The sequence below is a fragment of the Coenobita brevimanus genome, chromosome 98 (genome assembly GCF_032717465.1).
Source record: "Coenobita brevimanus isolate Jiangsu-jjx chromosome 98, ASM3271746v2, whole genome shotgun sequence".
Lineage (NCBI taxonomy): Eukaryota > Metazoa > Arthropoda > Malacostraca > Decapoda > Coenobitidae > Coenobita > Coenobita brevimanus.
This window is the reverse complement of record NC_137051.1, coordinates 41,138,076-41,157,357: the sequence shown is the minus strand read 5'-3', so window position 1 is coordinate 41,157,357 and position 19,282 is coordinate 41,138,076. Positions and strand designations below refer to the sequence as shown.

Genomic DNA, 19,282 nt, shown 5'->3' with positions numbered 1-19,282 from the left:
GGATGTGTAATTAGAAAGCATATCAGTGAGCAAATTTGACCATACAATGGTTATAGAGTGAAGTGTGAGGTCAAACTTGATTGGTTTCAGTGGCTCAATCGGATACATTTTTGTGAAGCTACAGAATGTGGTGAAAGATTTTGGTTTATCAGATAGAGCCAGCATTCTGGGGGCTTGAATGATAAGTGAAATGGAAACGTGGCCCATTGGACTGGGCAAACTTGGACTGTCTGGAAGTTTCTACTCCTCACCCTGCCCTAGCATGGGAAAGGAGGTCCAGATGATGAAGATTCAGTAGGCTGTCTGGATGTAAATGAAATCCGGATGATGATGATGATGATGATGATGATGATGATGATGATATTTCATTGGCTTGAAATACACGATCTGAGTTACACTGTACCCTTGGTTATGACGTTAACCATGTGACAGTATATAGTTTGTGTGTGTGTGTGTGTGTGTGTGTGTGTGTTGTATATCCTTCATGAAGACATTAACATTTAGCTTGAAGGCCAATATAATTATGTATGTAATGTGTACATACATACAGTACATACATACATGATTTAGCCTAGTTTTCCTCTGATTAGCTGGTCTCAGCAGCCTCCTCCTCTCCCTATACTGTCTAGACTAGTAAAAGTCTGCCATATTATGGTGTCCAGTGTTATCACTGTTCTCTAACTGCTTGTGCTTTATTTTTACATTTTCATACCTTATATGTAAGCCACACAATAAAAACTACAAACTCTTGGGACTTTCAATATCTTTTCATCTTTTAATATGTTGTTTTCTATGTTAAGTTAGTACAATAACAGATGACTTTTGAATGACTTAACAATAAACTGCTAAGTAAATTTATACTGAGAGGAGTAATCGTGGTTTTAGGTATTTGCAGGTTTTGGGGAAAGCTAACCCCCATGAACATTGAAGGTACCGGTATACTGTTTGTTGCCTGAGGGTGGTATTATTGATACCATACGACACTGTAGTATTTACACTGCTCATCATTATAAGTAAGCAGGATAAATAAAACATTTGTTACAGACTACTGAAGTTACTGTGATTGTTGTGGTGGATTATAGTATTATGTTGATTTGATCACAAATTTATTGTTTCTTATCTGATTATGAGCATAATTCATGTAAGTGGGAGATGAGAGAGAATCATTTATGTGGTTGCACAGGACTGAAGTCCATGAGTAATAAATATGATTGCATTTATTGCAACAGTATCACTTATTGTTTCATGTACTATGTATTTGAAAAGACTGCTTAAGGATATGTAGAACAGATCCACGGTTGTGAATCACCCAACAGACACATTTTTTTTTTACTTTAACCAATTCTCTGAGGGCACTGAGAAGTGCAACACATGCTTCTAGCCTTGTCTCTGAGAAGGACTATTTGGAGATGCTGAAAACATAACTGTGACTCATGTAGCAGCCACCACTTTCAGGATGCCATAGAGTCACTGCCAGCCAGTCCACAGGCAATACTGATATCCTTAGCCTGTCTCTGGTATGTTGATGTTTGGTCCAGCATTGCCTAGCACCCACTTAAAATATGACATAGACATCCTGAAGAAAGTCTGAAACAATTCATTGTCCGTGATTTGTGATGGCAGTAGTCCAGCATCATTACATTTCATATCACTTGGAACATTGGACACTTCATTGTTTGTGCATCTTTGCAGTGGCAGCACCGAAAACTGTTGGCAGTGCCAACTTCTCTTTTTTTGTCCATGACTACTGTCATGGACACATGGACTTCGTCTCTTATCTCACCTATATTTTCAACTTGTGAGTGCCTTGGCACCAAACATTTTATGAAACATTGCTGCCATTGAATCTGTGCTGTGTTGCTAAATTTGTTGACATGTTTCCAGCATCTTAAGCTGACAGTGTTTTGGGCTGATATTTCAGGTGTTTGAAGCTGGCCACACCCTTAGTACCTGTATTAATGTATAGGTGTGAGACTTAGATATGGTATGAGTGTTAAATGTCACGAGAAAGAGGAGTGTAAATGGAAATGTGTGTTGAGTGCATAGGGTGGAGTGAATAAGCACAGTGATTTGAAGAAATTGAGTAAGGAAGTGTATTGATAATAGAGTAGAAGAGAGTGCTTAATATGTAGAAAATGGTAGAATGGATGTCACTTGACTATTAAAATCTGTACAGATGAGTGAATTTGAAGGTGGGAGGATGCATGATAGGCCCAGAAGAATGCAGATGCTTATGGTTAATAAATGTGTGAGAAAGTGAATTATGGAAATTGATGAGACTAGGAAATTGGTGGAATTAACTTCATTGGATAAGGTATGCACTGAGAAGTACAACTGCAGACATAAATACAGGTATTGATACTCTACATTACCATAGATAAAGAGACAGTGAACAATGATTTCTAAAACCCAATGATGTGGTCTTGGGAACCCAACTTTTTTTTTTCTTCTCTTCTTTTACTGAATATTGTATATTTCATAATTGTTCTACTAAAAACTACCACTCTTAATGTCCCCAACAGTACGTGGGATGGGTTTGGCACCCATTTTGCACTGTAAGTAGTTGGTGGAATTACTAAATGGCAGATATCTGTGAACCACATCTGTAAAGAAAATTGAAAGGTAAAATGTGTGTAGATGGTAAAGTTTGTGAGGTAGAGTCTGAATTCCAGGGGCTTGAATGATATGGATGAATGATTGTGCATCCTGTTTCAGTGGGCATGCTGTTAATAGTTTCCCCACATTCTTATTTTCTCTTTTCCTGTTTCTATATCATACTTCACACTCTCGTTGGATAGGAAAAAAGGTTCATATTTGATGATAGTGTATGTTAATTTCAAATAATGAGGTCCCATGAATAGTTACCATGTATTTTAGCTTTATTATGGCATGCTAGCTATGTGAAGAAACAAACTGTTGAAACCTTTCTAATGTAGCAGTATAGTTTGCTTAGACTCAAACTAATCATTTTGATAATTATCCTTTTTTCTTTCTAGGGTAAGTTTGTAACTTTGGATGACATCAGCTGTAAAATCAAAGGAGGTTGTAAAGAACACCCTCCTTGGCCGAAAGGTATCTGCTCCAAGTGTCAGCCATCAGCCATCACACTTAACCGTCAGAGCTATCGACATGTGGACAATGTCATGTTTGAGAACCCCAGCTTGGTGGAACGTTTCCTTAACTATTGGCGTGTGACTGGGCATCAACGCATGGGATTTCTGTATGGACACTACGAGCCCCACTTGGATGTACCCTTAGGCATTAAGGCCACAGTTGCTGCTGTGTATGAGCCACCCCAGGAAGGTTCACGCGATCATGTCAAGCTTCTTCCCGACCCAAAGAAGGAGATTGTTGATGAGGTTAGTGCCATATACAAGAAGGTGGTTGCTAGAAATAAAAGCTAGCATGTTTGGATATTTTTCCAGTAGTTCATGATTTGGTAGTGTGTATATTTATTGTTTCATACCTATATCAGTCTCTTTATTGCTGTAAATAGTCAATACAGTACTGAAAAATAAATTGTCCTAGAATTGTGTAATTGCTGTTTAATTATCTGTGGCTGCCACCATGTCATGTATGCAAATCTTATGAGAAAAACTAGTCTCTTTTCCAGTACTGTATACAGTAATGTCTCCATATATGAGTGTTCATCACATGAGAATTCAGTGTTACAAGGCTTACAAATACAGTAATCCCTGTAATATCCGGACGCCCAATTTCCGGACATCCCCAATAACCGGACATTTTCGTCCCGGGATCCAATATTCCCAAAATGGGGCCAAAACCGCAAAAAATTCGAAAAAATCCGACTTTCTTCCCACCCGTAATTTGAAATTGCCGTGTGGCGCCGAACAGCTGTTACACCATGGTCCCTTCACCCCTTCCTTCCTCCCCCCTCCCCTGTCAGGGTTGCCATTTGCTATTTTTCATTACCAAATGTGGGCCAATTTGGTAATGAAAAATTCGTTTGGTAATCTCTATCTATCTATCTATTGCCAGATGCCTCAATCCCATTTGGGGTGGCCACAAACAAATCGCCTCCAAGTCGCCCTGTCTTCCACCATTTCACTGCCCTGCTCCCAACTCACACCCCCATCTCTCAAATACCTCTCCACCCCATCCCTCCATCTCATCCTCGGCCTCCCCCTCCCTCTTCCCCCCTCCACCTCACTCACATACACTCTCTTCGTCATTCTTTCACCCTCCATCCTTTCCACATCCACACCACAACGCTCCTTTATATCCTCATTTGTCAGCCTGTCTCTCCATGTGACTCCACAGGCTCCTCTTAAATAACTCATTTCCACTGCTCTCACTCTTGACTTGTGTTCTTCCAACAACGTCCAAGCTTCACTTCCATACGTTAGAGTTGGTATCACAATACTGTCATGTAGTAACTTTTTCACTTCCATGTTCACTTCCCTGTTTCTTACCGCTGCTTTCAAAGAACCAGCAACCTTTCTTCCCTGCTGTACCCTTTCAAGCACTTCACCCTCCAAACCTCCATCCTTACTCATCACACTACTCACATTTTCCAATTCCTCACCATCCAACCTCGCTGTCCATTCACAATGTGAGTGGTGAGTAACTGAATTGTATTTACTGCTGTGATAATTATCGCCTTTGTATAGATTTGAATATCAGAACTACGGGAAGAATCTGTAACCGGGAAGGTAAATTCCCCAAGCCGCCCGGTTAACTGGGATTGTACTGTACTATGCTACTCATGAAGATGTACTATGATAAGGATGTGAAATAAGCTGCAAAAGGGCAAAATTGTGCCACTTTAGTTTAAAGTAGGTATAGTACTACGATATGATAGTGATCCCTCAGTTATCCGACATAATAGAGCCATTTATAAGTTTGGTTACGGACTATGGAAATGGAGCAGCACCCATACCATTCAGAACCTACCTGTATGTACAGTACCCCACCTAATTTTGGGAATGTTCTTTTGTCTTTCAGTTTTTTAGACATCAAAACACAATCTATCTATCTATCTATTGCCAGACGCCTCAGTCTCCTTCGGGGTGGCCACAAACAAATCGCCTCCACGTCGCCCTGTCCCCGCCATTTCACTGCCCTGCTCCCAACTCACACCCCCCTCTCTCATATACCTCTCCACCCCATCCCTCTATCTCATCCTTGGCCTCCCCCTCCCTCTTCCCCCCTCCACCTCACTCACATACACTCTCTTCATGAGTCATTCACCCTCCTTCCTCTCCATATGGCCAAACCACCTCAGTGTATTCCTCAAAACGCTTCCTATCGCATCCACATCCACACCACAACGCTCCTTTATATTCTTATTTGTCAGCCTATCTCTCCATGTGACTCCACAGGCTCTTCTTAAATAACTCATTTCCACTGCTCTCACTCTTGACTTATGTCCAAGCTTCACTTCCATACATTAGAGTTGGTATCACATTACTGTCATGTAACTTTTTCACTTCCTTGCTCACTTCCCTGTTTCTTATCACTGCTTTCAAGGAACCAGCAACCTTTCTTCCTTACTGTACCATTTCAAGCACTTCACCCTCCAAACCTCCATCCTTACTCATCACACTACCCAAGTACTTAAACGTACTCACCTTTTCCAATTCCTCACCATCCAACCTTTGCTGTACATTCACTGACATCACCTCTCTCAAAGACCATCACTTTACTCTTCCCTACATTCACCTTTAGATTCCGTTTCATACACACTCTCCCAAACTCATCCACCAAACCTTGTAGCTCCCCTTCGTTTTCACTCAACAACACAGTATCATCTGCAAACAACAGTACAGGGAGTTTCCAAACACTATCCTCTCTCACCAGGGCCTCTCCAACATCCACTACCCTACCTTGTACCTCTTTTATTACCCCATCCATGGACAGATTGAACAACCATGGAGACATGACACATCCCTGTTTCAACCCAACCTTCAAAGAGAAAAATTCACTTAGCTCACCATCCACACACACTGCAGCCTTAGCACCATCATTCATACTTTTCACAGCATTCAACAACTTCCCATCTACTCCATATATTCTTAATACTTTCCACAATCCTTGTCTATCGACCCTGTCATATGCTTTCTCCAAATCCATGAAAGCCGCATACAACTTCTTTCTCTTCTGTAGGAACTTTTCCACTTAAATTTATTGAAATAAATTCTCAATCCGAGACATGATCAGATATGTTAGTTCATTAATCGTTACAAGATTACTTATTGGGTGAATATTAACTTAAACTAAGTAGGAGAGATAGAAAGTAGATGTCGGAGGTTGAATCTCATTTGTTGAGGCAGAATACTGCCTGGAGTCAGCTGATCCGTGTGACGTGGTTCCATCCCCGTCAGGAGAGATGGGTTGCACCTATTAAACACCAAGCCCTTATCTTATGACCTAGATCTTAGTAGCAACCTGACAACAACCAACATCACATATCCTCGCACCCCGGGCCTCGGTGACAGGCACTAAAGCGCAAAAAAAAAAAAAAAAAAAAAAAAAAAAAAAAAAAAAAGTGTTCCAGCCTGTAATGATAATTTCATATTCGTTATGTTGCATATACCAATCACCAGAGTAATATCACAGGCAGTGGTGATATAAATGTCCCAACAGTTCAGGAATTGTGCTTAATATGAGTGGAAGCATTTGCATACTGTGATGGAGAGGTGGTGTCTTCATCTTGCTATAATGTGAGATAATGTTGTTTGGTGAATAATCGATGAGCGTGTAAATGTATGACCTCACACATAAGTGGCACTGGATACAATCAGTTTTCCTTGTAATGTGTAATTCAGTCATTCGTTAGATGGATGGACTATAAAGGTATACTGTAATGACCATAGTCATATGAAATATGATACAGTAAGTCATTATCATAGCTGGTGTAATAGCCATATTTGACAACAGCATTCATAAACTCTTTGCCTGTTGAGGTGACAGTACTTTAACCTCCTACCTCTTCGTGGTGCACCACAGAACACATAAAAACATCTACCTGAAGTACTACCAACAAGGAAATAAGCAACCATTAACAGTGTTTGAACATCATCCTAATGTTTATTGGTCAGTGTCATTCATGATGTGAATATGGCAGGTAATCTTACTTGTAACTGGACATAGATGTTAGGTAAATGCATTCCTCTTCAACCTATACTGATAATGGTATCAAGTGATAGCCCTGTGAAATGGAATTACAGTAATCCCTCTAATATCCGGACGCCCAATAACCGAACATCCCCACTAACCGAACCTTATCGTCCTGGGATCAAACATTCCCATAATGGTCCGAAAATCCAAAAAAATTGGAAAAAAAATCGATTTTTTGCCGTCCGTAATTTGAACTTGCCGCGCGCGCCGCGTGAGAGCATTGTTTTGGTTCGTCATTCCTCCGACGTCCGATAGAGCGCCGCTGCATCCTCCCCACTTCCCGCCTGTCTCTCACCGCGACAAGACCTACGCTCTTCGTCATGGCTGCCCACGTGCTCGCTTTTGTGGTGGTGCCGTACTTGCTGCAAGGCCTCCTGCTGCTCTCTGCCCTACTCTTAGTGTGTGTGATGATGGCCCCGCCTCCTGAGAAAAGGAAGAGAGTGGTGTTGACTCTGGAGAAGAAACGGGAGATATTGAGAAGGTTGATGCGGGTTGGTCTTCCTCTCGCATTCTCCTCGAGTTCAACCTGGCCCGGTCGACTTTGTTTGATATCAAGCGTTCCCCGAGACAAGCTCATGCAGTACACGGCTGACTTCTCGTCGAGAAGCAAACGCAACGTGGAGAGGAAGGTTATGTTTACTCCTGGGCATGCAGAGATCGACCGCCTCCACGTTGATTTGGTATCGACAGCAACGTGCAGCTGGTGTGATGGTACGTGGAACGGAGCTGAAGGCTGCTGCTGAGAAGTTTGCAAGGCTTCACGACGCCCTAGACTTCAAGGCATCCGAGGGTTGGCTCTTCGCTGTCAAGCTGCGACATGGCCTTACTAACCGTAAAGCACATGGCGAAGCATTGGACGCTAACGAGGATGGAGTGGACGAAGCTTCGGCACAAGGTGAAAGGCTTGATCGACAGGGAGGGCCTCACTCTCGGTCAAGTCTATAACGCTGACGAAACTGGCCTATTCTATCGCTCGGTGCCAACGAACACTCTCGCCGATGAGACGGAGAAGCGGGGTACCTGGCCGCAAGCTTTCTAAGGAACGGATATCTGCTTTGTGTTGTGCCAATGCTAACGGCATGCACCGGCTTAAGCCCGTTATTGTTGGCCGTGCAAAGCAGCCTCGGTGCCTTCGTGGGGTGATGGATGTCCTTCCTGTCGTATGGTACCATTCTTTGAAAGCATGGTTCACAGCTGTGATTTTCAAAGACTGGTTTCACCATCACTTCGTCAAGGAGGTCATACATTACCAGACGAAGACACTGGGAATTCCTCGCGACCAGGTAAAGGCTCTCCTTCTCCTCGACAATGCACCTGCCCACCCGTGCGACAAGGACTTGGTTGCTGAGAATGGCCGTATTAGGTGCATGTTTCTGCCACCTACGACTGCTCTCATTCAACCAATGGACCAAGGAGTGATCGTGGCAACAAAGCGCCTGTACCGTCGGAAGTTCCTGGACGAGGTGATGGTAGAGTTCTCGAGGACGAGGACGAGCGCAGGGAAGGACGTGACACTCGAGGCAAGCGGACTTTGGAAAACCTTTCGCGCGTTTACAACATCAAGTCTGCGCTGTACAACTGGGCTAGTGCATGGAAGGAAGTCCCTGTGAAAACTCTTGAAAATGGTTGGTCTCGTCTGCTTCTCGGAACTTATGTGGAGTACGTTTTCCTAGTGTTTTACGTGGATGACTTCCTTGCACTGCTTCGTACGCACGGCGACGATTTTGTTGTGGACGTTGTTCGTGATTGGTTGGCCGACGTCGAGGGCGATCCTGGGTATCAGACGTTGTCTGATATCGAGATCGCGTTCGGTTGCTGGTGTCAGTCCCGAACTTGAAGATTCGACGACGAAGGCGATGATGATGCAGACTCCGCCCAGCAGGACACTACTCCAGCCATCCCCAAGCTGAGCGCACTCCGGGAACATCTAGAGTTCGTCCCTAGACTACCTGGAACACCCGGACTGCGACAGGGAGATGGGGCCCTTGGGACTGTGGAGGAAGTGCGTGCTTTCCGGCAGCGCATCATCAATCGCCAGAATCGTCGGTCCTTGCGTCAGTCAACGATTGACAGTTTTTTCAGGCCCGTGACCCCGCTGTGCCAAGCCCTGGTTCCACTCCGTTGCCTCCCAAGACAGGCCCTCATGCTCCGAGCCACAGCCCAGCACATCAGCTACAGTGGAGTCACCGGCGACGTGAGTTTGCGGCTGTCTTCAGAGTCTTCTGTAGTCGGTACGCCATCACCACTACCCACCGATGCACCCCTTGGACGCCTGCCAGTGATACTCTCGGGCTCTGACAGTGAATAAACAGCAAGAACTTCTCCACTAGACCACACGGGAATTTTGAGTGTTTGCAGTGAAAAAAACGGTGTGTTGTGTTAAGGTTTTCAAGTTGGGAGAAAAGACTAAGTAGAAAAGAAATTTAACGTAACTAACCTTCTTTGTTTTGGCTTTGGAAACTTAAAAAAACTTGGGAAAAGTTAATGTGCAACACTTAAATTTAATGGAACATTATTTGGATTAAAGTGAACACTGTGAAAAGAACGGACTTCTGTGTGTTAGTGACTAAGTTCAGTGCAAGACTTCAGGAAGAGTGTAGTGCAAGTGCTTCAGGAAATCGTTCTTACTGTCAGAGTCCGAGAGGAGGCGGTTATTCATCGAGGTGGCCAGGGACTTGCTGTAAGTAGCCAAAATGTTTCATGTTGTACTATTTTCCATACTATATTTACCAGAATGTTTCATATTGTATTTTTTCCCATACTATACTTACCAGAAAGTGTCATACTGTACTTCTTTCCATACTAAACTTACCTCATGCATGTGCAGTAGGAATGTGTTTTTCAGAGTTCGGTTAGGTTCGGTTAGGTTAGGTTCGGTTAGAGTCCATAAGTACCAGAATGTTTATTAATGTATGAACATACTTCTAAACCCACATTTTATGTGTCTATTGCATTTATTTCAGTCATTTATGTGCCTTATTGGTGTGATTTGGGTGTTAAATAGGTGCTATGCATGTCCGGAGGGAGTTGTATAGGTGTTTCTCTGTGTTAGGGTCCGTAAGTACAAGTCCATAAGCTGGGGCCCAATATCCGGACAAAACCAATATCCGAACCTACCGATGGCTCTATTGATCCGGATATTGGAGTGATTACTGTACTGATATAAGGAGACAGTGTGAGAAAGACTTGGAATGATTCCAGTATATAGTGCATTAACATGTTACGGTAACGGTGAAAACCATCATAGATAATAAAATGTTCAGTATTGTTAAGATTGCAGATATTTAGTAGATTGCTAATGGATCTCAAAAGCTAGTTCAGCAATTATTATCACTGGCGGTATGAATAACGTAACCCCCCCCCCTACCTGTCCGGCACCTGCTCTGACCTTCACTATGCCAAGCTCCCTCTTTAAGCAGCCCTACCACCGGCTCGACCAGTTGCGGGAAACCAGTTGCATGGAATTATTACGTGCCACAGGTTGCATGGACCAAGGCCAAATAAGTACAGTACTGTATAGTATAATATATAGCCTATTATTGTATTATATATAATAGAATATGTGTATATCATAGTAATATTATATATATTACCTTATTATAAAATTTATATAGTCATATTTATTTGGCCTTGGTCAGCGCTACCTGTGGCACACATTTTTCCATGCCACCAGTTTCTTGCAACTGGCTGAGCTAGTAGGAGAGCCGCCTTACTCCTGAAACATTTTTCTCCCCATCCAACTCGATACCCAGCCATCTACGGGATGAACTCTGACTCTGACGGAGGTTCACTATGGACGAAGAGAGTTGATCCGAACTTTCGTCGAGCATGTACAGGTAACTCGCACGGAACACGATCTCACGGAACGCGCTCGCAATTATACACGGTAAGGGCTGGGATACATGTAAGACAACGTAAGATTAAAAAACCATTATGAAAACTACAAATTAACGCAGGAGAGGCCTTTGAAAAATCAAATCCTCGAACGTCACCGCAGCACGCGGTTTGTTTTGATTACGTGACGATCTAGGCGGGAAATTATTCAGTGAGTGAGACATTCCCGAGTACAGTAGCACAGTATTTGTAAGTTAAATATTTATAGTACTGTACTGTTCTGGTAAGTTTATGTGCAACATAAAGTACTATTAAATAACGTTAAAGCAAGAAATAAAGTCTTATAACCAGCTTACCTGATAGGCGTCAGAATATTGCCTTTTTTATTTGTTCGTTTTTTCCACAGTACTGTACAGTATTTGTAAGTTAAATATTTACTGTTCTCGTATGTACTGTACTTGTAAGCACTTAAATAAAGTTAAATAATTAAATAAAGCCTTGTAACCAGTTAACCCGAATTATATGATTACCCATGATCGGCGTCGGAATATTGCCTTTTTTGTTTGTTCGTTAAACTCATACTGTACTGCTTTTCTACAGTACTGTATTTGTAAGTTAAATATTTACTGTTCTGGTATGTACTAGTAAGCAATTAAAGCATTAAATAAAGCCTTGTAACCAGTTAACCTGATTTATATGATTACCCATGATCGGCATCGGAATACTGCCATTTTTGTTTGTTTGTTAAAGACTTATAATAAGAGAAAAATACATTTTTGTCTTGGTATCTTTACCTATTTGCTCAGGTTTGCTGTAATGGTTTGGATCATTTGATGCAATGCAACTTGTAGAAAACTGTGAAAACTTTCGGGCAGTGAACGAAAATCTGGGACATGAGACTGACCTTGACTTCACCTTCTCATGTTACGTATCAGCTGTCAGTTCACCACCTGCTATCGTGAGGAGTGGATGTACGATTTTTTCGCTTGTGGCCATGCCTAACCACACACAGTTACACCCATTATCTTGACCCAGACAGTAAATACAACCTTTTTCCTCCCTTGCAAAACACACTCAACCACCCTGTTTACGAGACAGCAATATATATTGCGAAAATAACAAGGTAAAATGATAAAGATGAACGTAAAATGATAGAGAAAGATGAACATGTTATGACGGAAGAAGTACGTTTTCCCCGTCTGTAAACGTATTTATTTCTGCTTTGTATCTGTATTCGTAATAATTAGACTTATTGTTAGTTCTGAAACTACATTACGATTCTATTTTTAGCCATTCTCGTGGTGTGGGAGCTGGAAGTTGTGACACAACTTCCTGACCCTTCACTTTATTCTCCCGTGGCAGAGTCTAGCCTTGGAGGACGTGCAGTTTTCTCATTTAGGACTGAAAATTCAACTCTTTCGCTCCCTTTTCCAAGCATGGGCACAACGATAACGTAAAAAATAACTCGAAACTACCATAAACATATATCAAAAAGGTGAAAATGTATTCATAACTTTTTTTTTTTTCCAGCTATTCCTAACAGATTATGTACTGAAATCATTCGATATCACAGTACTGCATTTCTAAGTTAAATATGTACTGTTCTGGTATGTACTTGTAAATTAAAGCACTGGTACCAGTTAACCTGATTTATATGATTACCTATGATCGGCGTCGGAATGTTTCCTTGTGTTTACGTACAGTATTTGTGTGTTGAAGTTTTGCTCTGGAGTACTGTATTTGTGAGTTATAACATTAAATAAACCTTCTAACCACTTAAAGTGCTTGCTAGTGATTACCAGTGACATATAACAGCAAAACAACACATTTGGGGGGTCTAGGGAGCAAAATACGGAGTAGTTTAAATATACGCGATTTCGCATCTAACACGGCACGGTAGGAACGAAACCCACGTGTTCCGTGCGAGTTACCTGTACACACGAACAAACAGATACACTGTTGCCAGCACCTGTTACCCACCTCTCGCGGCTAGGTGGCCCAGGTGGAAAGTTTAGTGACTGTACATATGTAAGTCTGTATTATTGCAGTCTTGTAGAAATACTGAATAAAAAAAATTCTAATAATGATGCAATATGTTTATGTGTGAACTGAGTGGAGAGATGTCGGAGGTTCATATTTACAGTGGAGTTACATCATAAGTTAATTGCATATTGATTGCACAGTGCTTTAACAGTGACACAAATCATATAAAAGAAATATTAGAGGCAGACTTTGAGTTAACCCTTCATATACCATGTGGGAAAACATAACACAGAATGCCATGTGGGGGCCTGAAAGACCCCAACTTAATTGGTGGATTCTGCCATGTACACAAAGTTACAAATGTTAAATTTGTACATATGTTGCCCAGGACATGGCACGTGGAGCCAGTCCACCATGTGTCCTTTTTTTTTTTTTTTTTTTTTTTTTTTTTTTTTAATGAAAGCAAAATTTTATTGAATTTAAATTTTTCTTTAAGGTTTGCACATTTAATGACTAATGTGGCATATATTTTAAGCTTACATCATTTTCATTCGTTCAGCATACTCTTTACATAATAAATGTGTTATCAGTTATAATACGATAGAAAGAAAAATAACACATTATCATGAAAATGACATGAAAAATCTGGTTGAATTTATGTTCAGAACTTAAACAATATTGACATTTATATTCAGAAAACCACTGAATGATTAATAAATCAAGTAAACATAAAACATAAACAAGATTGACATTTTATGGTTCATAGTCATTATCGTCAGATAAAACGCTGCAGGTGTCAATATCACCATCAGAAATGGGAGGATCTTCTCCAATTCTCCCCCCCTGACTGTAGAATAGCTCAACAGGCAGTGGCATGGTCAATAATATCTAGAATCTAAAATATATATACAGTATATATATATATATATATATATATATATATATCTATCTATCTATATATATATATGTACACATACATATATATACTGTGGAGCCTCTGTGGTACAGTGGTAAAGTGTGCGTTTTCATACACTGAAGAACGAGGGTTCGTGCCCCGCCAGGGTATTAAAATTTTGGGAGCGTTCTTCTGGCCACGTACTGCTTTGGCAGACATCAGGGGTGCTGTGGTTGAACCAGTGTTGCATGCTATGAAGTATGCTTGTGCCCAGTCGCCTTACACAGGCCAATTACACTTGGTTCACAGACTACATACACATCCAAAGCCACTCCAACACAATAACTACACTTACAAGCACTTCTCACCTTACATACACTCTCTACTAGACAGCCTAAGCCACTTGGTAGGGATACATTGGCTGTATCGTCCCCACTTCGGTAGGGATAGGCCGGTCCTGCAGCGGACACTCAAACGGCTGATGACGATGATGACGATATATATTGTATATTTGTTACACAAAATGCTAGGTGGGGTACCAGACGACCCCAGTGAAGTTTGCTGCCTTGTCACTCCTAAACTTTACTGTATATACGTATTTTTTTCAAACTTTGTGTGCCTATAAACTGGCCAAATAGAAACACATTCCTGGATGGCCAGATACCCATAACTGGCTACATGGCATCTTATTAAAATTTATTTGGAGGTCAGTCTGACCCCGCATGCCGTACGAAGGGTTAATGCTGATTTCATGTGTGCGGTGTGTTGGTGAGAGCAGGTGGAGATTGTCAGGCGTGAAAGGATTGAACTTGCTGGTAAGTCTTTTGAGTGTGTAGAAGAGTTTTGTCACTTGGGAGACATGATATATGCCGGAGGCGGGGTTTGAACTAGCTCAGTGGCCAGAGGGAGGAGTGGTTGGAAGTAGGTCAGGAAGCTGTTGCCTACCCTGACATTGAGAGAGCCCTTCCTCCATGCTAAGGGATCTTTGTATGCAACATATGTTATGAGTATAATGCTTTATGGTAGTGAGACCTGGGCAGTAAAGGAAGAGAATATTTGCAGGCTCAAATGCACAGAAATGACAGTGATAAGATAGATGTACAGTATATCCTTGAATACGTGGCCCGAGGGGACTAGATTTGCAATGGAAGAGTTAAGAGGAAGGATGGGGCTGGAATGTATTGGTGTTGTGATGAGAAGAGGTAGATTGACATGGTTTGGGCATGTGGAGAGGATGGAGGATGGCAGTTGGGTGCAGAAAGTGAGCTGTGTGCCCATTATGGGTTGGGTTGCAAGAGGCAGACCAAAATAGGCTTGGGACAAGGTCATAAAGTGTGACTTCAGGAACAAGGGACTAAATAGGAGGCTGCCAGAGATTGAGCAACATGGAAAGCCACCGTTAAGTGAACACGGCTGATGCATGCAAGTATGTGGGTGTCTCTATAAACGAAACGAAACTGCTGCTTATTAACAGTTGTGCTTTTGTAATAGTTGAGCAAAAATAGTCATCCGATGATGTCGGACAGGTGGTGTTGTGTGGTTGAGGGATATTTACTGTATTTTCATTTGACATAAAACTTTAAAATATTATTTTTTAAAGCTGTGTACTGTTGTGTTTCCAACACCATGACTATCTTCAAGAACATGTGCAAAAACAATTATTAACTCTAGTTTCAGTCTGTAACTTACAGAACTTCTGAATACTGCATTATAATGTTTTCAGTTTGTACAATCATGTTTCTGTCATCATAATCATCTCATATCATATGCACACACCACATACTTGTGGCTGGATTGTTATGCTGTTTACTTTTTTAACTGCAGTGCACAGGGTAGTATAACTAGGACACTTTTTTATAGCCATAATTACCTTGAAATTTGAATTATGTTTATACTGACCACAAGGAGAAAAGAAAGAGTTTATTATGGATGACCAGACACTTGCTACCATTAGGTGTTGCAGTGCCAGATGAGTGTAGTCATTAATGTTAGATACTTGTTTCTAAGATCATTTAATTTGAGAACTAAATTGGGGAAATGAAAATGGCAGTGATTTCATAGTTATGGTACTGGATATGAACTTTAGATGTGTCTGACCTTAGACATTTGAAATTTTGAGGTTTCACTGTAGTAGGTCCTTGTATTATGTGTGCCAGTGCTACATGAACTTGTTACTTAACAGCATCAGTTCATGCCATCATGTTACGTAAGAGCATTCACCAGTTGCAAATTTAAAACCCTTCTCAGGTAGACCTACAGTTTCACATACAAATCAAGTAAACCTGGGTCTGTCAGACCCAGCATAATAAAAATGCTTTAGTATCACACATGTTTCTTATAATGAATTCCTAAATATTCTACAATGTATGAGGTCTTATTAGTTACCAAATTATACAAATAAGTTTTGATTCACATAACTATATATATGGCAGTAGCCATACAAGAAAACAAAGAACACTGAACCTTGCACTTGCGTCACAACTTGCGGAATGAAGGTCATTCATGATAGGCATAGTGGATCCCACACAGCATAAAAACAACCTGGAAACTAAGTGAGAAAAAATACTCGCCCCCTCTTCTCAGGTACACCTAGGTCACACAGACCCAACATGCAGTCCTGAGTGATATAATGCAAAAACATAGACACACACGAAAGCAACCCCCCAAACCCTTCATGGGCACATAAAGTTAGGAAGCTGTTGAGAAGGATAGGGATCCCAGGCATCTGTAAGTTACAGAACAATAGTATCAAACAAATCGACCTGGTTTGTCAGACCCAGGCTTACCTGAGGAGGATTAAAACAGTCCCTGTGATGATTATTAGGCAACTCCCAACACCCACCAACTCTGTCCTCTGTCTCCCACCATCAGTAGATTCTGCTTTATGTCTGGGATGATGTGACCCATAAGTGCTTTTTAATCCTGATACTTTTTTAAAAATAGTATTGCGAGAATATAGCATCATCCTGCTGCCTTTTTGTCCCACCCACAAGCAGGATGATGTGTGGTCCAGAAAGTAGTGAAAAGTAGAAGCACAGCAAAACTGCAGCCCCTCCATATTTATGTCATATAGATCAGTTTTGAATTCAGGAGTAAGTGTTACTAATACAGTGTACCTGTATGCTTTTTTATTATGTCAGATTGCTGAAGGTTTGGGGTTGCGGTGTGTGGGATGGATCTTCACTGATCTGGTGCCACTGGATGCCAACAATGGTACGGTGCGTTACCTGCGTCATGCTGGTACATACTTCCTTTCAGCACATGAGGTCATCACTGCAGCACACTTCCAGAACCTCCATCCTAACCCATGTCGCTTCTCGCCGGAGGGAAAGTACGGATCAAAATTCGTCACTGTCATTGTCACTGGCGACCAGAATAATCAGGTTAGATGTTATGCCTGGGTGGTTAATAATTTTCAGAGGTATAGCTAGTAAGCATTTCTTTTTTTATTATAGATTTTGGTGGCTGGAATTATTGAGTGGAAATTTTTAAAAGTAATCGTTATTATCAGTGTTGTATTATAGTCACTGATGTACGTTTGAAATTTCTGTAAAATGTTTTGAGTAGTTTCAAGACATCTTCAGAAATTAGAGGTCTGGTGCATGATATTGAAGTATACAGTGTTTTATATATACTGCCAGGTATTGAGATATTATATACAGTATATACAGTAAACCCTCTCTGATTCGAACCCGAATAATTCGGAAATCGGTTACTTGGGATCATTTTTGATCACCAAACATCTATCTATCTATCTATTGCCAGATGCCTCAATCCCGTTTGGGGTGGCCACAAACAAATTGCCTCCACGTCGCCCTGTCCCCCGCCATTTCACTGCCCTGCTCCCAACTCACACCCCCCTCTCTCTTATACCTCTCCACTCCATCTCATCCTCGGCCTCCCCCTCCCTCTTCCCCTCTCCACCTCACTCACATACACTCTCTTTGTCAGTCTTTCACCCTCCATCCTCTCCGCATGGCCAAATCACCTCAGTGTGTTCCTCATAAAGCCTCCTATCACATCCACATCCACACCACAACGCTCCTTTATATCCTCATTCGTCAGCCTGTCTCTCCATGTGACTCCACAGGCTCCTCTTAAATAACTCATTTCCACTGCTCTCACTCTTGACTTGTGTCCTTCCAACAACGTCCAAGCTTCACTTCCGTACGTTAGAGTTGGTACCACAATACTGTCATGTAGTAACTTTTTCACTTCCATGCTCACTTCCCTGTTTCTTATCACTGCTTTCAAAGAACCAGCAACCTTTCTTCCCTGCTGTACCCTTTCAAGCACTTCACCCTCCAAACCTCCATCCTTACTCATCACACTACCCAAGTCCTTAATCGTACTCACATTTTCCAATTCCTCACCATCCAATCTCGCTGTACATTCACTGACATCACCTCACTCAAAGACCATCACTTTACTCTTCCCTACATTCACCTTTAGATTCCGTTTCTTACACACACTCCCAAACTCATCCACCAACCCTTGCAGCTCCCTTTCGTCTTCACTCAACAACACAGTATCATCTGCAAACAACAGTACAGGGAGTTTCCAAACACTATCCTCTCTCACCAGGGCCACTCCAACATCCACTACCCTACCTTGTACCTCTTTTATTACCCCATCCATGTACAAATTGAACAACCATGGAGACATGACACATCCCTGTTTCAACCCAACTTTCAAATAGAAAAATTCACTTAGTTCACCATCCACACACACTGCAGCCTTAGCACCATCATACATACTCTTCACAGCAATCAGGATCTTCCCATCTACTCCATATATTCTTAATACTTTCCACAATCCTTGTCTATCCACCTTGTCATATGCTTTCTCCAAATCCATGAAAGCCACATACAACTTCTTTCCCTTCTCCAGAAACTTTTCCACTAAAGATCTAAGATTGAATATCTGATCTACACAACCTCTTCCCTTCCTAAAACCCTCCCTGTTCTTCTCCAACTAATTCCTCTGTTCTTTCTCTGACTCTGTCAATAAGTATCCTGCCATACACTTTTCCTATTATACTAAGAAGACAGATGCCCCTATGATTACCACACACTTCTTTTTCCCCTTTTCCTTTGTACAGGGGAATAATTATACCTGACTTCCAATCCTCCGGGACTCTACCTTCCTCCCAGACCAATCTGCACATCTTCCACATCCATTCTACTACTATCTCTCCCCCATGCTTCAGCATTTCACCACACACTCCATCAATTCCTGGGGCTTTCCCCATTGCTTCCTTAACTTCTACCAAACAGATAATTTTAATTCGGATACAAATTTGAATTAAGTGAGACAAGTCCGAAAAGGGTTCCAGTGATAAGTGGATGTGAACAGTTTTTGTACGGTAGTGATAAGAGTAGTAATGAATGTAATTTTTAAGAACTGTATAGTACCTTCAGTACAGTTAAG

At 41.6% G+C, this 19,282-nt stretch overlaps 1 protein-coding gene across 1 annotated transcript in view; it reads left to right on the top strand.

Annotated features, from left to right (window-relative positions):
• Npl4 (nuclear protein localization 4) overlaps positions 1-19,282 on the top strand; it is a 204,879-nt gene that overhangs the window by 119,562 nt on the left and 66,035 nt on the right. Inside the window, exons 5-6 of the mRNA XM_080283672.1 lie at positions 2,997-3,359; positions 16,993-17,235. Of these exons, the coding sequence (XP_080139798.1) occupies positions 2,997-3,359; positions 16,993-17,235 (606 nt within the window). The remainder of the gene's footprint in view (positions 1-2,996; positions 3,360-16,992; positions 17,236-19,282) is intronic.